This window comes from Leuresthes tenuis, unplaced genomic scaffold, assembly GCF_036924035.1.
Source record: "Leuresthes tenuis unplaced genomic scaffold, fLeuTen1.0.hap1 SCAF_12, whole genome shotgun sequence".
Taxonomy (NCBI): Eukaryota; Metazoa; Chordata; class Actinopteri; order Atheriniformes; family Atherinopsidae; genus Leuresthes; species Leuresthes tenuis.
In genome coordinates, this window is record NW_027325366.1 from 13,887,116 (window position 1) to 13,903,256 (window position 16,141).

The 16,141-nt window shown below is 41.3% G+C and overlaps 1 protein-coding gene across 1 annotated transcript in view; it reads left to right on the forward strand.

The window, feature by feature from the left end:
* Positions 1–15,673, forward strand: part of fhip1b (FHF complex subunit HOOK interacting protein 1B) — a 31,661-nt gene extending 15,988 nt beyond the window's left edge. Inside the window, exons 5-12 of the mRNA XM_072396553.1 lie at positions 165–410; positions 1,212–1,379; positions 1,826–1,905; positions 2,072–2,241; positions 2,883–4,274; positions 9,894–10,072; positions 11,018–11,180; positions 11,889–15,673. Coding sequence (XP_072252654.1) covers positions 165–410; positions 1,212–1,379; positions 1,826–1,905; positions 2,072–2,241; positions 2,883–4,274; positions 9,894–10,072; positions 11,018–11,180; positions 11,889–12,193 — 2,703 coding nt within the window. The 3' untranslated portion in view covers positions 12,194–15,673. The remainder of the gene's footprint in view (positions 1–164; positions 411–1,211; positions 1,380–1,825; positions 1,906–2,071; positions 2,242–2,882; positions 4,275–9,893; positions 10,073–11,017; positions 11,181–11,888) is intronic.
* Positions 15,674–16,141: the final 468 nt, after the last annotated feature.

The following is a 16,141-nucleotide window of genomic DNA, read 5'->3' on the forward strand; positions in this document are numbered from 1 at the left end:
ATTGATGAAAAAACTCAAATATATCAAAATGTTTTTTGTACCTGTTGAAAATGATTAAAAATTCTTAGATTTATGCACAGTTGTCCACGAGAGCTGTCATATGTGAATCAACTGCTGACCAGTTAGAGATGTTCAGTCTCTGAAGCCTCTGTGTCTCTCCTCAGGTGCTGGCAACAGGCCTCAGCGCCCTCTACTCCTCTCTGCCCAGGAAGATTGAAGTTCGAGGAGATGACTGGCATGCCCTGCGGCGTGAGGATTGGATGGGCGTGTCTTCACTTGTGCTCTTCATGAACTCGCTTGAGTTCTGCAACGCTGTGGTTCAGGTGGCGCATCCTATGGTCCGCTCTCAGCTGTTGGACTACCTTCACAATGGTTTCCTCGTACCAGTCATGGGTCCCGCCCTGCACAAGGTAGAAACAGGATGAGTCGCAGACAGACAAATTTTAACCTGAAACTACTTTTTGTTGGAAATGGCTCACAGGGTTCTGTTATAAAATTACCACAAATTGTTGACATAGGAGCATAATGTTAACAATAGAATAGAATAGAAAAATACTTTATTCATCCCCCAGTGGGGGACATTCAAATTTGTCAAGTAGCTCAAAAAATTATATTAAAAAAATATATATATAAATATTTACAAAGATTGTATATTAGACAACAACAACACTACTACTAATAATAATAATAATAATGATAATCGATAACTAAATAAATACATTTGAGAAGAACATGTCAGCAGTCACTGTTAAAAAGACCTCCTGGACCTCTTAGTCCTGCGGCGCAGTGAGATGAGCCTCTCACTGTAGCTGCTCCTCTGTCCTGCCAGGATGCTGTGGAGAGGATGTTTATTATTCTCCAAAACAGAATATAATTTCCTCCTCATCCGTTGCTCCACCACAGCACTGAGGGTCTTGCCTTCTGCCTACAACAGAACTGGCATTTTTCACCAGTTAGTTCAAGCTCATCCTTGGGTTAAGTGATGGCATTCTTTCTTGAGTTCAAGCTAAGACATGGAACATTGAGGATTCATTTTTCTTTTTTTTTCTTTTTTTTTTTTTTTCTTTTTTTTATAGAATTCTCATAATCAAAATTATTTCTCTATGTTGCTCTTCATCTTGATTTTAACTGAGGTCCTATTTGTCATGTTGTTTATTTTGGCAAATTTTATACTTATTTCTTTGTGTGTGCGTGTCTGTGTATATTTGTAGTCGTCAGTAGACGAGATGATCGCCAGCACTGCCTACCTAGATCTTTTCTTGCGCTATGTAACGGAAACCTCCCTCCTCAAAACCTTCCTGCGCTTCATCCTGCTGCATCGCCATGACAATGACACCATCCTGGACACCCTGCTCACACGCATCAGCAGCAATTCAAGGGTCTGTGTATATGTATATGTTTGGGTTTGCAAAAGTGCCTTGAGGGCCTCATATTATAACTCAGCTGTGTGGGAAGTGAGAGCAGAATACAGAAGTCTTTGGCTTATTGGAAAAAAACATGAAAACCTGCATAAAGCCAGTAATACATTCTCTGTAAAAAGTGACAATGTCTTTTAAAGATTTTAGTGTAATAGGAAATTGTTGACTACTGTGTTTTTGTTTGTGTAATTGTAGCTGTCTCAAGATAATTTAACACAGGTGTGTAACTAATTACAGCGTTTTGGTCCTCTGGAAAAGTTTATTCCTTTACTGCGAGACACCTGAAAAAGCAGAACACATTAAATGTATAGATTTAGATCATTTGTGGCTTGTTGGAAAAAACGAGGACCATGGTGATATTTTGTGCAAATTGGCATGATTAACTTCCTTCTCTTTGTGTGCTGCAGCTGTGCATGGTGTCATTGAGTCTGTTCAGGACTCTCCTGTCCCTGAATTGTGAAGATGTCATGCTGCAGCTCATTCTCAGGTATGTCGGCAATGTTTCTCCAAATGCTTTTTTTACATTTCTAATTGGCTCATTAACTGTGCAAAAAATGGAAATATCTGAAGTTATATTGACTTCAACAAAACTAAAAGATTTCCATGAGTCTATGTGTGTATATAGATGAGCTCATTTGTGATTTGGTTCCCAGGTATCTGCTGCCTTGTACTCATGTAATGCTGAGTCAGCGTCGAGCTATCAGGGAGACTGACCTGTACGGAAAGTCGGCAGACAAGTTCCTGTCACTGATCCCAGAGTGTTGCCGGCTGAGCATGGCGGTTTCTGCTGAACGGGATGATGACAGTCCGTTCTGGGGAAAAGGTGAGCACAGATAACTATAGAAAAGGGGAACCTCATATTGTGGTTGTAAACAATAATTGTACATGAACAGTAATACATTTTGCATTGTTTCAACTGTATTGGCTGGTTGGATCTAAATTTATTTGAAAAATAATAATGATAATTGCCTGTACAGTTTAAAGAAATTTTTGAGGAAAAAGATCTGTGTTTTGTGTTTTTAGGGGCTAATGTTAACAAAATAATGCTTGTATGAGCTACTTTTGGCCTTATTATATTGACCTGACAGAACATTATCCTCTCATTTTAATGTTGCTTAAGTGAACTGCTGATGAGAATTTTACATTGGCTCATTTTGCCTGTCACTGAGGGGCAGGGATTGTGAATTCTTTAGTCATTTCGCTGTTGATTACGCAGTTGATTTGCCTGTTGATTCCCGTCGGTTTGTAAAGAAGTTGACGGAAAACAATAGCCTAAAAAAATTCCACTTTCATAGCTTGTGTTTTACATCAGTGTCGAAACACTATACAAACATTTTTTACCATACAGGACCTTTAAAGTTAATTGTGTTCTGTGTCTTTTACTGTTTATAGGATAGTAGATTTTGTTTAATGTTAATTAACTAGTGGTTTTACCATTTGTGTCTTTATATGGTCATCTAAAAGTACTGAACAGTCCTAGCACTGAGTCTCCAGCTCCGCCCCGACCCAGCACCCCGTCCCGCTTGTCTTTCTTCATCCGTCAACAGAGCAGTGGAGGTGGATCAGGCGGAGGTGGGGCCTCTACCCCCACTAGCATGGAGCAGCTTCATTCAGGTCCATCCAGCTCCCACCCTCTGACCCCTGACAGCCCAATGCACCAGCATCAGACCCACTCAGATTGTCTCGACTGGGATACAGGTTACCTGGAGTACCTCAAGGATGCCCGTTGGGGCATTGAGCTGTGTTCCTGGGCCTGCCGTGATTGGTCGGCGCCATATGATGGAGAAAACCCCTCCCCAAACACATCCCCTCCACCACCACCTCCCCCTGCTTCCAATGCCTCCATGGTTATGTTCCCTGAGCACTTCTCTTTCCAATCGGGAGGTAGCAGTAACACCCCTCAAGGCAAGCAGAGGGTGGCCATCGTGGCGGCAGCAAGGTCTGAATGGAGCAGCTCTGAGCGGGACAGCGGAGAGTGGGACGTTACAATTGGCAAAAATAACTGTATCAGCCTCACACCACGCTCCAAGAAACGCAGCCTGCAAAGCGAGGAGCTCTTCCCCAAACCTGTGCCTCCTCTCATCCCCTCCTCTTCGTCAGCCACCTCTTTATCAATTTCACACTCCACCTCATCCCCAGGTCCACACATCCCCACCTCTGCCATCACTATGAGCTACCAGGCCACGTATAATGGCACAATCGGGCAGGGGGACAGGTGCTCAGACAGTCGAGACAGAGGACTGGAGGTTAAAAAGGTTAAGAGAGACTTGGGAGAGCAGCAGTATTTGGATGAGAATGCAAATCAAAATGGATCTCTTGTCTCCTGCCCCTCCCAAAGCTGTGCCACTGTTCCACAATCTGTTTTCAGTAGCAGTGACATCAGTGATGCAAGATCTCTTTGCTCTAACCAGATTCCCTCTCAGAGCTCCGTCACTCAGCCAGCTCATGATACCAAACTGCTGACCAGTGACACCTCAAAGCCACACAGCACAGCCTCAGATCTTCCTGAAACAAACCAAATGCAGCAATCTGTGGAAAGTCTCATTGAAGAGCTGCTGGAACAGGCACCAGGGGAACCGCAGCTGCCTGGAGACACCAATGGTCAGGGCATCAGCATTGAGGCCTTCACTCAGGAGCTGAGTGAGCTGGAGGACCGGGTGAAGGAGCACAGGAGAGCTGCCTGTCAGCAGGAGAAAACTGCCATAGACCCTCTGTCCACTGAGCACCAGGAAGAAAAACACCTCTCCACAGCTCTTGAAGTGAAACTGACAGGTGAAGTCAAGGGGGATGGAGTTTTCATGGGCATCTGCAGTCCTGCAAGGCTGCTTAACCAGCCTGTCTCCCAGCCATACACAGGTGAGAGTGTCATGTTTTTGGAGTGTTTCCAACTTGTATTTTATATTTGATGATAAGCACTGTTTTTTAAGGATTATACTTGGGTTGTGTTTGCATTTATTATTCAGTGATTTTTCTGAATTAGTAATCCTAGAATATTTTACAATTCTTGGACTGTAATCCCAAGAGTTTTTATTGTGCTTCCAAGCAGCCAAACTAACCTTTTAAAGAGGTTTTAAGCAATAATTCTACAGGCTTCCTGAAAGTCATTCAAAATTTGTCTTTAGACATTGGCTGCATTTTCAATATTTAAATTGACCTGGCATATTTCAGTATTGTGACCGTTAAAAAAAAAAAAAAACAGAACGGGTGGAAGACAAAAGTAGAAGTGGCAGGTTAAAAAAAATTATCTGAAAGTAGTGTCCTTTAAAAACAGGAAAAACCTGTGTCAGGTTCTGTGTCAGCAAAGACCTGACACAGAACTTGAGAGATGCATCTGGTCCTTCAGTTAATGCATCTACTGTCCACTGAAGTCTCATCAGAAATGGTCTTATTGGAAGGGAGGCTGTCAAGGAACCATTCCCAAGGAAAGGAAAGGGAGAAAAGGCTGAGAAGGTGCCAAATGATACAACGGCAGTGAAATGGCAGTGAGAATGCTGATCAGCTGAATGGGGCTAGCTGACAATGCTAAAAAAGTGAAAAAATCTTTCAATTGCTGAAAAACTAGTTGCTGAAGTCTAGGTTGAAGGAATTTGAAGTTGAAATAACAATAGTGGAATGATTTAAACCTATTGGAAAAACAAGATTTGATGAAAGGGCCGAAAAAATGGAGAATTTTTTTTCATATTTTTGAAACAGTCATATTTCAAAACTGGCTTAATATTTGAAAAAGCTGCACCATTTGGTAATAGCTGAATGTCTTGTGACCCGTTTAAAATTGGAATGGTGTTTTTAGCTGAAAGTATGTAGAAGTAGTTAGATTGATAAGAGGAGAAAGAGTTGAAATTTGCCTAAAATTTGAATAAAATGTTGACTATTTTTAAAAAGTATAAAAGTTAGAAACACCAAAAGTGAAAGCCGTAATCTCCTGAAAGAGCTGAACGATTTGAGACCAAAATAGGTGAACTCGGTGTAAGTGTCAGGTTGAAAAGCGGAGAAATAGCTGAAATTTCAATAGAATTTGAATAAAATGTTAAATATTTAAAAAAGTATAAAAATTAGAAACACCAAAAGTAAAAGCCGTAATCTCCTGAAAGAACTGAATGTTTTGATACCAAAATGATAGAAATCGGAAAAAGATTGTCGACAGTATGATTTCTGTTATGGTTGCAGTATTGATGTGTACATTTCCTTTGGGTGTCTTTGTAGGATTTTGGTGGCTAAGGCATAAAGCCAAAACGAATAAATGTAAATCAGTGGCCAATGTTATCTGGGTTTCCCTTGAAAATGTCTGGCATTCCTAAATTAGTCTTAAGAAAAGAATAAATAATAATGAGAAACAGAAAAACAATAGTGAGAATGCCTTAAAGCATTCTCACAATAAAGAGAAACAGGAAAACAATACTGAGAATGCCTTAAAGCATTCTCACAATAATAAAGAGAAACAGGAAAACAATAGTGAGAATGCCTTAAAGCATGCCTTATGCCTTAAAGCAGGGGTTTTAAAGTCTGTTATATAGAGAGTATATAAAGCCACCCCCACCGCCCCTCCTCTTTATTTTTTATCATGTTTCACTCGAGCATAAAACAGATTTAAACAATAAATGAGAAAACATCTCTCATATTAAAACAAATAACAGAAATCTCTTTTTAATCTGTCTGTTAACACCTTTTTTTAACATTTTAAACTCATTTTAACATTTTTGGAACATTTTAACATTTCCATCTATGCTTACCATCTTATCATTTTTGACATTTTATCATTTTTAATCTTTTGAAACATTCAACTGTTCAATTCTTTCAAAAAAATTATTCAAATGTGTCTCATCGATACCTAAAAACGTGTGTTCTTACCATCACATTCTTTAAAAGATTTTTAAAAATTACTAACATATTTTCTTTTTTTTTTTTAACAAAAATAGAAACAAAAACCAGACAACCAGCTGCTACACCTGTAAAAAAACAAAACAGACAACAATCCATGGTCTCTGTTGCGAATCCAGCCTTAGAGCCACCAGGAGCATGTATGTGTGTGTGTGTGTGTGTGTGGGACCTACATGATAACCGTGCTTAGTTATGAGTGTATACGTGTACAGGGCCACAATCCACAGCCCCCCCAAGCAATCAGAAGCAGGCAGAGAGGGCCACAAGACCCAGGCCACCAGCAGCCCCCACGGAGCACAGAACGCAGGAAGCCCACCGCAGGGACAACCACGCATCCACCCAGAAGACTGCAGAGGAAGCCCCCGGACAGAGCCCCCATAAGCATAGGGCAGAGGCCCCCCGGGAGCCAGGGGCAACAGCCCACCGACCCCGCCAGGCCCCAGCCGCCCAGACATGGGCCGTGCACCGGACCCGGGCCCCAGAAGCCCGAGCGCCCCCAAACCCCCCGGCAGAGGCCCCACCCAATACCCGGGAGGGCCAAGCGCCCCAGACAGCCACACAGTGGGTAAGCGCCTGCCCCAGCGCCCCTGGCCAAGTGCCCTGGGAGTCAAGACGTGCCCACAGGTGGGTGAAGTCGCGAGCAGCAGGGAGAGGCAACGCCACCCCCCCATCGGGAGAAGCACAGGCAGGCCAGGCGACAGCAAGTCCCAGACCCAGGCCCAATCATCACCACACACACTTTCACGTCCCATACATCCACACATCCACACGTCCTCCCTTCCTCGACTCCGCTGGGGTGTAGCGCAGCACGCACACCAGGGGGGGCCAGCAGCCCCCCAGCCACCACAGACCCCGAACCAGCAGAATAATTAATTCCTCCTGGCCCCTCCTGCCCGAGCAGCAACCAGGAAGCAGGGGTGTGAGAAGACCCCTCCGCTCACCCTTCTGGCTCTTCAATATTATCTAATAGTGAGCGATTAAAATTGAGGGGCAGCCAACCTTGTAGAACCTTGTAGGAGCGCGGCCCTCTGGGCAGCCTACATACCCAAAGAGCCCCGCCCACCAGATGCCACTCAGTGCAACCACCCCCCAAGACCTAATGTGTGTGTGTGTGTTTGATAAGTAGTGATGTCTAAGGTGTAATTAAAACAGGGTCGGGGAACTGCAGAGTGCAGCCAAGGGGACCACCTATGTGGCCCCATCCACTACACCCCACAGAACACACACGCCCCCAAAGCCCTTCATGTGTGAGTGTGTGCTGTGTACAGGAGCCAAAAGGGAGAGGGGTATGGGGATATACACCGGGGGAGCTATTCTCCCCCGGAGAGGGCAGCCATGGACTGGCTGCAATAGGCACCCCCGCTACCTGGGACCCAACACAGGGCAGGAGGGCCTGATGTCCACCAGGCTCGGGGCCTGCAGCGACCATATTCCGGGAGCTTATTAACATATTTTCAAACATTTTAAACATGTCTATCTGTTCCTAACATTTGGAGCACACTTTTGAACAGTATCATTTTCTGTATGTTGACGGCAAACTTTTGCTCCTCCGTCAGTGGGAACAATGGGTCTGTTTTTTTGATGCTCAAAGACGGTTGATGCGGAGACGCACTTCAGAGAGGAATAAACGTAAATCATCCTCCACTTGCAGCCTTGAGCGGTACTTGCTTTTAATCATGGTCAGTGTGGAAAATCCACACTCACACAGGTAGGTGGAGGTGAAAGGAATGAGAACTTTGACAGCCATTTTGGAGAGGTGCGGGAACTCGGATTCCACAGACAGCCAGAAGTGCACAAGTGAGACTTCGCTCATCTTTGTTTTCAAGTCCATGTTGGAGTTCAGATTGATGAGAGCCTCCTCTTCTTGCACGCTCAGTCCATCCCGGGGTGTCACTGGGAAAGAGAATGGATTTCTCACCCACTGATTTGTCAAGCTCTCCTCTCCAAAATAATCTCCAAACTGCTCACTCAAGCCTCTCAAATGCGCAACGATCAACGGCTGTGTAGAGTCCAACTGCAGCCCTGCTCTCCCCACAACATCTTCCAGTGTCGGGAACATTTCCACCGAGCCCCGTTCGATCCGAGCACACCACAGATCTAGCTTTTTTCCAAATGCAGCAACTTGATCCTGAGCCGTAAACGCATTGCACTCTTTGCCCTGAAGAGAGGTGTTCAGCGTGTTTATGCGGTCTAACATGTGAGAAAGATAGGCCAACTTTGCAACCCAGTTCATGTCCTCCATGTGTTTCACTACTGGGGAATGAATTTCAGCGAGGAAGAGGAGCACTTCCTCACGCAAATCCCACAGACAGGTGAGGATCTTGCCGCAGGACAGCCACCTGACCTCAGAGTGCAGCAGCACTTGCTAGAAGTGAGCACCCATCTCAGTACAGAGGATGGAGAAGAGACGGGCATTCATGGCGCGCAATTTAATTTGGTTCACAATTTTTACTGCCTCATCCAGGACGTTGCGCAGCTCCTGCGGCATCTTTTTGGCTGCCAAGGCCTGACGATGAGCGATACAGTGCTTCCAAACAGCGGCGGGGGCAACCCCCTGCACCTGTTTCACCAGACCACTGTGACGGCCTGTCATTGCCCTCGCACCGTCAGTACATATTCCACAACAGCGGCCCCAATCAATGTGACTGTCCTGAACAAAATCATTCAAAGCCTTGAATATTTCTCCTGCTGTAGTGCGAGCTGGCGGAGGATGACAAAACAGAAACTCTTCCTGGACGCTGAGCTCTTTAATGTAGCGCACATAAACCATTAACTGAGCGCAACTAGCCACGTCGGTGGACTCATCCAACTGAATGGAGAAAAAAGGGCTCTTGCGCATATTATCCAGCACCTGCTCTTTCACATCAGAGGCCATGTCTGAGATGGTATTGTCAGACATGGGAATGGCATTTAGCTTGGCAGCCGCAGATTCTCCTATCATTGCAACACACATATCTTTAGCTGCAGGGAGGAGTAAGGTCTCTCCAATGTTGTGGGGTTTACCTGCCTTCGCTATACGTAACGCCACCCGATATGATGCTTCGGTTGCGCTGGTATTCACAGTGCTTAATGTCGCAACTGCTTTCTTTTGTGACTTCAATTCACTTAGCTTCCTGTCAAAAAACTCCAGTGGTTTGGTCACCAAAGTTGGGTGCTTTGTTTCAATGTGGCGCCGGAGTTTGCATGGTCTCATGCTGTCATTAGGAGTACCTCTTTGCAAATAACACACTGTGGCTGCGGTACCAATCCATGAAAATCCAAACTGTAGATAATCACTGTCATACTTCCTCCGTTTTCTTTTTCCAGATTCACTCTTTTCTCTCACCTTGCGTACCACAAATAGATCCATGCTCCTCAGATAAATTAGCTAGCTAAGATGTTTTCGTTTCTTTTCACATTTTACACTGTGGCAACAATACTAAAATAGCAGCATTTGTAAAATCCATTTATTTCCAAGTTTACAAGGCACAGTGTTTTGTCCTCTGTGAGACAGTCGACATGTAAACTCGGTTATTCAGGTTAACAGACTTAAGTTTGTTTTTAAAGTTACACATTTCATGTTTCTGTTTGGTAATCTGTCAGTTCTACTCTGTGCAGGTCCATTCATAGTAGTTCTGTTTGCCAAACTGGAGAACATGCTCCAAAACTCGCTGTACGTCAACATCCTGCTCACTGGCATCGTAGCCCAGTTGGCCTGTTATCCTCAGCCCCTCCTTCGCTCCTTCCTGCTCAACACCAACATGGTCTTCCAGCCCAGTGTGAAGTCACTCATCCAGGTACACTGCATCCTACAAAACCTGATATATAATGGCTCATTAAGGCCCTCTAAGCTTTTCTTTGCACTGCAGTCCACTACTGTTCTGTAAGAGGTGCAAGATGTTTCTATATATATTCTTGAAACAGATTTTAGGTTCCCATTCTTGGGCTTAGTGTCTCCATTAGGCCCACTTTGCTTTTGTACAAGCTTGAATTCTGAAAGCATCGGGCTCTCAATGATTATTGGTCTGCGTTTCCAATTTCAGTCATATTTTAAGGCACTTTAAATGGATAACTGGACAGTGGAAAATAACACTTTGACTTAAGTCAAGTGCTAAAACAGTAAATGCATCCACAAGAAGGTGGGGACCCATGCCCTCAATGCGCATTTTCTGAGTGCAAGCCCCTTGTTTTTAATTGTTCACCATTAGGAGAGAGCCTTGACAAAAAGCTCTGGATCTAGTGTCTTTTTAAAAAAAATTATTTTTAAAAAGATTTTGCCTATTTTATGCGGCTGCTCTAAGCACAAGAAGCTAGAAATCCCAGAGCTTTTCAGAAAGACATTGGTCTCGTCGTGACTGGGTTTTGTTCAGGTCTCATACACTGACTATTTCTGCATTACACACAGCTATACGCAGGAAATATATGGACAAGCACTCTGTGTTTGGTACTCATGTACTTATAAAAGTGCAGTTTAAGCAGAGATGTGATGTTGATGTGCTGTTGTTATAGAAACTATCATAGCAACATATAAGAAGCAAAATAGTACAATCTCAGCAGTCTCATCAGTACTTGAATATTGTGTCATAAAGTTGGCTGCCTCATGGGATTGCTTCAGACTGTTTTAGAGAAATAAAATTCACTGACCAAATAATCAATTTAAAAGGCTTTTTTAGATTATCAATATTTTTTTACTTTGAAGATTAATCAAAATCCAAATACCTCTTTCCCTGATTCTAATTTAGGTTTTAGGTTCTGTGAAGAACCGCATCGAGGCATTTGCAGCCTCTCACGAGGACTTCCCTGCAATGCTGAAGAAAGCCCAGCAGTACCTGGTGGCTCGAGGAAAAGTGGACTGGACGGACTCGCCTGCTGCAGTTCCTACACTGAGGCGCTCAGATTCACTTGGTGGGTATCAAAAGCAGATGAGAGCCATGTTATGACGTTACTTTTCTCTTGACATTTGTTTCTTTGGTTATCAGGTTAAATTATGCAATTGTTTAATACTGTTTTTATTTGAATTCTACCTTAAAGATATGTTTTAGTTTTTTTGGTTTAACATCTTGTTCTAAAATTCCTTATAGAGCTATTAAATAAATATTTGGCATGACACTTTAGCAAGATTATTTAAAGATTTTAAGAATTAATTTAATTTAGCTGATCTAACAGTGATCAAAGGGTCATTTTGTAGGTATTGGAATTGGTATTTTAGTTGATCATTTCTACTGAAATGACAGATGTTGACCCATCCCGCACAGGGTGTGTACTTGTACTGGGTGAAATGGGCACAGAATTGGGCGTTGCCTATTCAGGCCAGTTGAATTCACCAATCAGAAGATCAGTTTGTCTTAGATAACATCATTCCTAGCATCTTGGTTTATGTGAGATACTTGGATATCTGGGAGCAAGTAACTGTACTTTAGCCATCTCTTGGGAACTTGAACAAAATTCTTTATGATTTATTCTATTTGAACTAATTTCCTCACTATGTTTAAAGATGCTAAAATTCATCTCTCAAAACTGAACTCACTCAGCACCTTTTATCAAATTCCAGAAAAAAGTTATTTTCTTCAGATTAATCTCCAGTTTCGTATCTTTGATATTTTTAATTTCCAGTGAAGAGTCGTAAGCCCTCTCTTGGGGACCTGATCCTTCGTCACACCAACAGTCCCACCCGGGCTCGACATGCAGCTCAGCTGGCACTCGCACACGTACGGGATGGCGGTCAGTCACTGCACAGTGCTCTGTTTCGGAGCAGCAGCGGCACGCATGGCATTGAGAAACAAGCGGAGGCACTGCGGGTGAAGAATGCTGTCTACTGTGCTGTTATCTTCTGTGAGTTCCTCAAGGAGCTGGCTGCCCTGGCTCAAGAGCACGCTGTCACTCTGCCCTTCCCTCTGAGCCAGGAGGCAGAAGAGTAGACAGTAAATACAGACTCTTCAAACTTATTTGTAAGCCTCCATCTCTTTTTGTTCAAACTGTAAATTTTTGGATTTCAGCAGTAGACAAACAGCACTGAGACTCTTCTGTCACTGAAATTGATCGTCTGCAATAATGCAGAAAATTATAATTGGGGGGGGAAACAATTGCATTTTTTTGTACCAAACTTACTTAAAGAACTGGAAGAATTTTCCTTATCTGTAAACTTAAGATATTGAGCATATCATGTATTATATTTACATTCTATACACAGAAAATCTCAGTTAACATTTGAGATTCGGTAGCTTGTATATACACATACATACTATGTCATGGTATAATTTGACAGTAAAAGTCACACATAAAATAAGTTGGTGCACCTGTTGGTTCTACATGATTCTCTTTGTCCTCATTGATGGGGATGCTTTAAGGTGTGACAGAAGTTGCTTCCTCAACAAAATTAGGACAAACAAATGGGGTTTAGCAGAAAACCTTGAAAGTATGGGAGAGTCAATAATATCCAAAATGTTCCAATTACCTTGGCTATCTCTGTAAAACAACCTACACACAGCTTTCATCTGAGTGTCTTGTCATCTGTTAATCAATAGAGAAAGTTCAGAGGAAAAACATGTTCTCAGTAACATTGGAATATTGCAACAGTTGATTTAATCTGCAAATAAGGAAAAACTGGTAAACAAATGTGGGAGTTATCACCGCAGATTTGCTATTGAGTAGTTAATGCTGTTTTAACGTTTTAAATGTTTGGTTTTTGAATTTGCACCATTTTCTTGACATATCAGCAGCATGTGGGAGTCGGCACGTGTGTCATTGTGTATGTGAGTTTTTTGTAATGAATGACTCCTTTCCAAAAGTTGATGCCAATTCTAAAGGCCATAAGGAATACCTATGGCCATAGAAAATTACTGAAGGCAGTACTGTATAATTCTTACCTTTTGTGTGTGTGTCTTTTGGTCTTTATTAAAGACTGGAGAGTCTCCAAAAATTGGTAATAATAAGCATTGAAATTATTTCCAATAATTTGATTTTGTTATAAAATAATCTCTTGAGGCATTCACTGTCTTCTTTTTATTTCAGAATTTAGTTTTTGAGCTAAAAAGTTAAATTTTTCGATTTTAGTTTCCACTGGGTAAGACTGGCCAAACTGAACAAAGTATTTTATTTTAGAAGTTAACATGCTGCTATTTTCTTAATACTAACATCCATTTTATTTCATTGTTTGGTACCAGGTATAAATTTGCACACAAGGATGTGGAGGCTACGATGTCAGTTGTGATCAGCATTTGATTTTATTGTTTTGTATCTTCTGAAACTCAATGAAGCTGTAACCACATAGTGTTAAAAGCTCTTTGCCAAGACAAAATGTTCACCGTTTCAATTTGTTTAAAAAAAAAAAAAAAAGAAAGAAATGTTCATTCTTAATTTTACTTTTGTAATTTCTTAAAACATTTCTAATATTTTCTGTTGATTTGTCAGGGAATTGAGAGCTTTTAAAGAACATAAAACCTGTGACCCATCTTTTGACAAATAACTTTTTTTTTTCTTCTTTTTCTTTTTTGTGTGCACATACTAGCCATTCTCCCGTGATTCTTATTAGCAGAGAGACTGCCTGACATCTGGTAAAATCTTTAGCCTGTCAAAGCCATAGCCACTGTTGTTCCATTTATACATGTGGTACGTCTTCATGTCAGTTTTCTACAGAACTTTTAGACACATTTCGTATCAACTCCGTTTTTGCTTTTTCCAAATACTGACAATTAGATGTCTCTGCATGCCATTTAAGGCAAAGTTTATAATAAAATAACAGTTGGATAATATTCAGTTTTTGCAGTAGTGTTGAGCTTGAATTAGCTTTCATGCTATAGGAGAAAGGTGTGGCAACGAGCAGGTTTCATAGTTAGTGTTTGCTCTCGTCTGATTAAATTAGTAGAGAAATTGCTCCAGTATTTTAACTTCTACCATCTGTCCCAGTCCTCTGTCTTTGTGGTGGCCTCATTCTTAGTGCTCACCAGATTTGAACACTTTTACAGTCAATATTGACTTTTCATAAATCGTTGTTTTGCAGATGGATGATAAATGTTGAGCTTCTCAGTAGTATCACTGAATCGGACTCATTGTTGGCACAGCAGTTGGTGTGTGTTCTTGTTTGTCTGTGATATATTCATGGACACTAAATACCATCTCCTGAAACATGCATGTTTTTTCTAGCAATTGCAGGTAAATGGTACATCATAGGATCACTGTAAGAAGGCTTGTCCATGCTGCATGTCTTTGGGAGAATGTATTTTTATAACTCCATTTTAAAGTGCCAGTTTTATTATTATGGCCTAAGTTTTAAAAAGGGAAATGCACAGTAAGAACTAAATAGTTGGTATTGAATTGGTTTATTTGGTTTGGGATTTTTAGCTAATTTACACCTGTATGCTGTTTCAAAATTCTACCTTGTATTTTATTTATACAGATACAAAGAGACGGACGTGAAAAGATTTAGAAAGAGGCATTTAATGAGGGATTGTCCTCCAAAAGTGACTGACATCTTCCCAGATTGTAAGCAGAGCTTAATTTAGTGCAGAGCCTGTGCAAAATGTGTGGGAAAACAGAACCTCCCCACAGTGGTTAAAAAAAAATTTAATAAATTTAATTAGCTATTTGTGGTTACTGTACAGACAGTTTCTAATTAGGTCTTAAAACATTTAAAAAGCTGTTTGAATTTTTATGTAGTGAATGTCTTTGCTGATTAATTGTGTCTTGGGCATCTCAGCAGCTGTCTTATTTGATCAAATGTTGATTTTAACTGACAAAAAATAGTGATTAGTTGTAAACCCAAAGCTAAGCCTCAGTACATTATGTGTAACATAGTTTGTTTGTTTTTTGTTGCCTATTTATCACACCCACTTAAACACTACAACGGACTGAATTTGACTGAGATATAAACTTTTTTTATATCATTTTCTTTTCTGTGTATATCAAAGGGTACCTACAAACACACCACAGCAGCTGAGGCCTCCATTTTCAGAGACACTTTGATTACCATTGCACATATGGTTAGATGGTTCATTTCTGATGGAGTTTGATGGTTGACTATTGCATCTGAAATGTCATGCTTATTTTAACATGTTTATATTGTGTCATGTTTTGACATTGGTTTTCCATGTGTTTATTTGCAACACTCATCCAGGGTTGTTCAGTGTTTGTAATATCCTTTCTTTCAAAAGGTTTCACTTTTCACCTCTGACATTTCTCCCCTGTGATCTATGCAAAACATGCTCCAATGTTCCCGCTTTGAAGTAGAAGGATGATGTGAATTGATTTATTGTGTAAATACTGTAAAAAATAATAAAGATCAATGGGTCAGAATGCAGAGGTGTAGGAAATAACCAACAGAATAGAGTGAACATCCTGTTAAAATGATGTAACAATGAATGTTGTCAAAAATATTTTTCTATATTTTGAAATCATTAGAACCCCCCCCCCCCCCCATCCCCCACAAAAATACAGTGAGAGAAAAGCTGTCAGAACACTACAAAGGGAATGTTTTTATTAATTTATAAATTCTTTGCTTAGCAATATTATATTTGTCTTGGTGTCCTTTTTGTTCTCTTCTAAAATAACTGAATTGGACTTGAATTCAAACAGGCATGTTTCACTCAAATCGTGCCATTGTTGCTCTATCGATCATAGGTTAAATTTGCACTGTCCACCTTGTTACAAAGACGAGAGGTAAGGAATAGACGACTATATCAGGCTAAAACACCAACTGAAATTAGAGTTCTAATCAAGTCAAATTTTATGTCTGGGAATGTAGCTATACATCAGTATGTAGTCTGACAATTACAAAAAAACTATTTAAAAAAAAAAAAGAAGAAAATCTACCTCCCCCGGGGGGCATTTTGTGGAATATGTTATGTCTTCTTGTGAGTGCTCTTAACAGG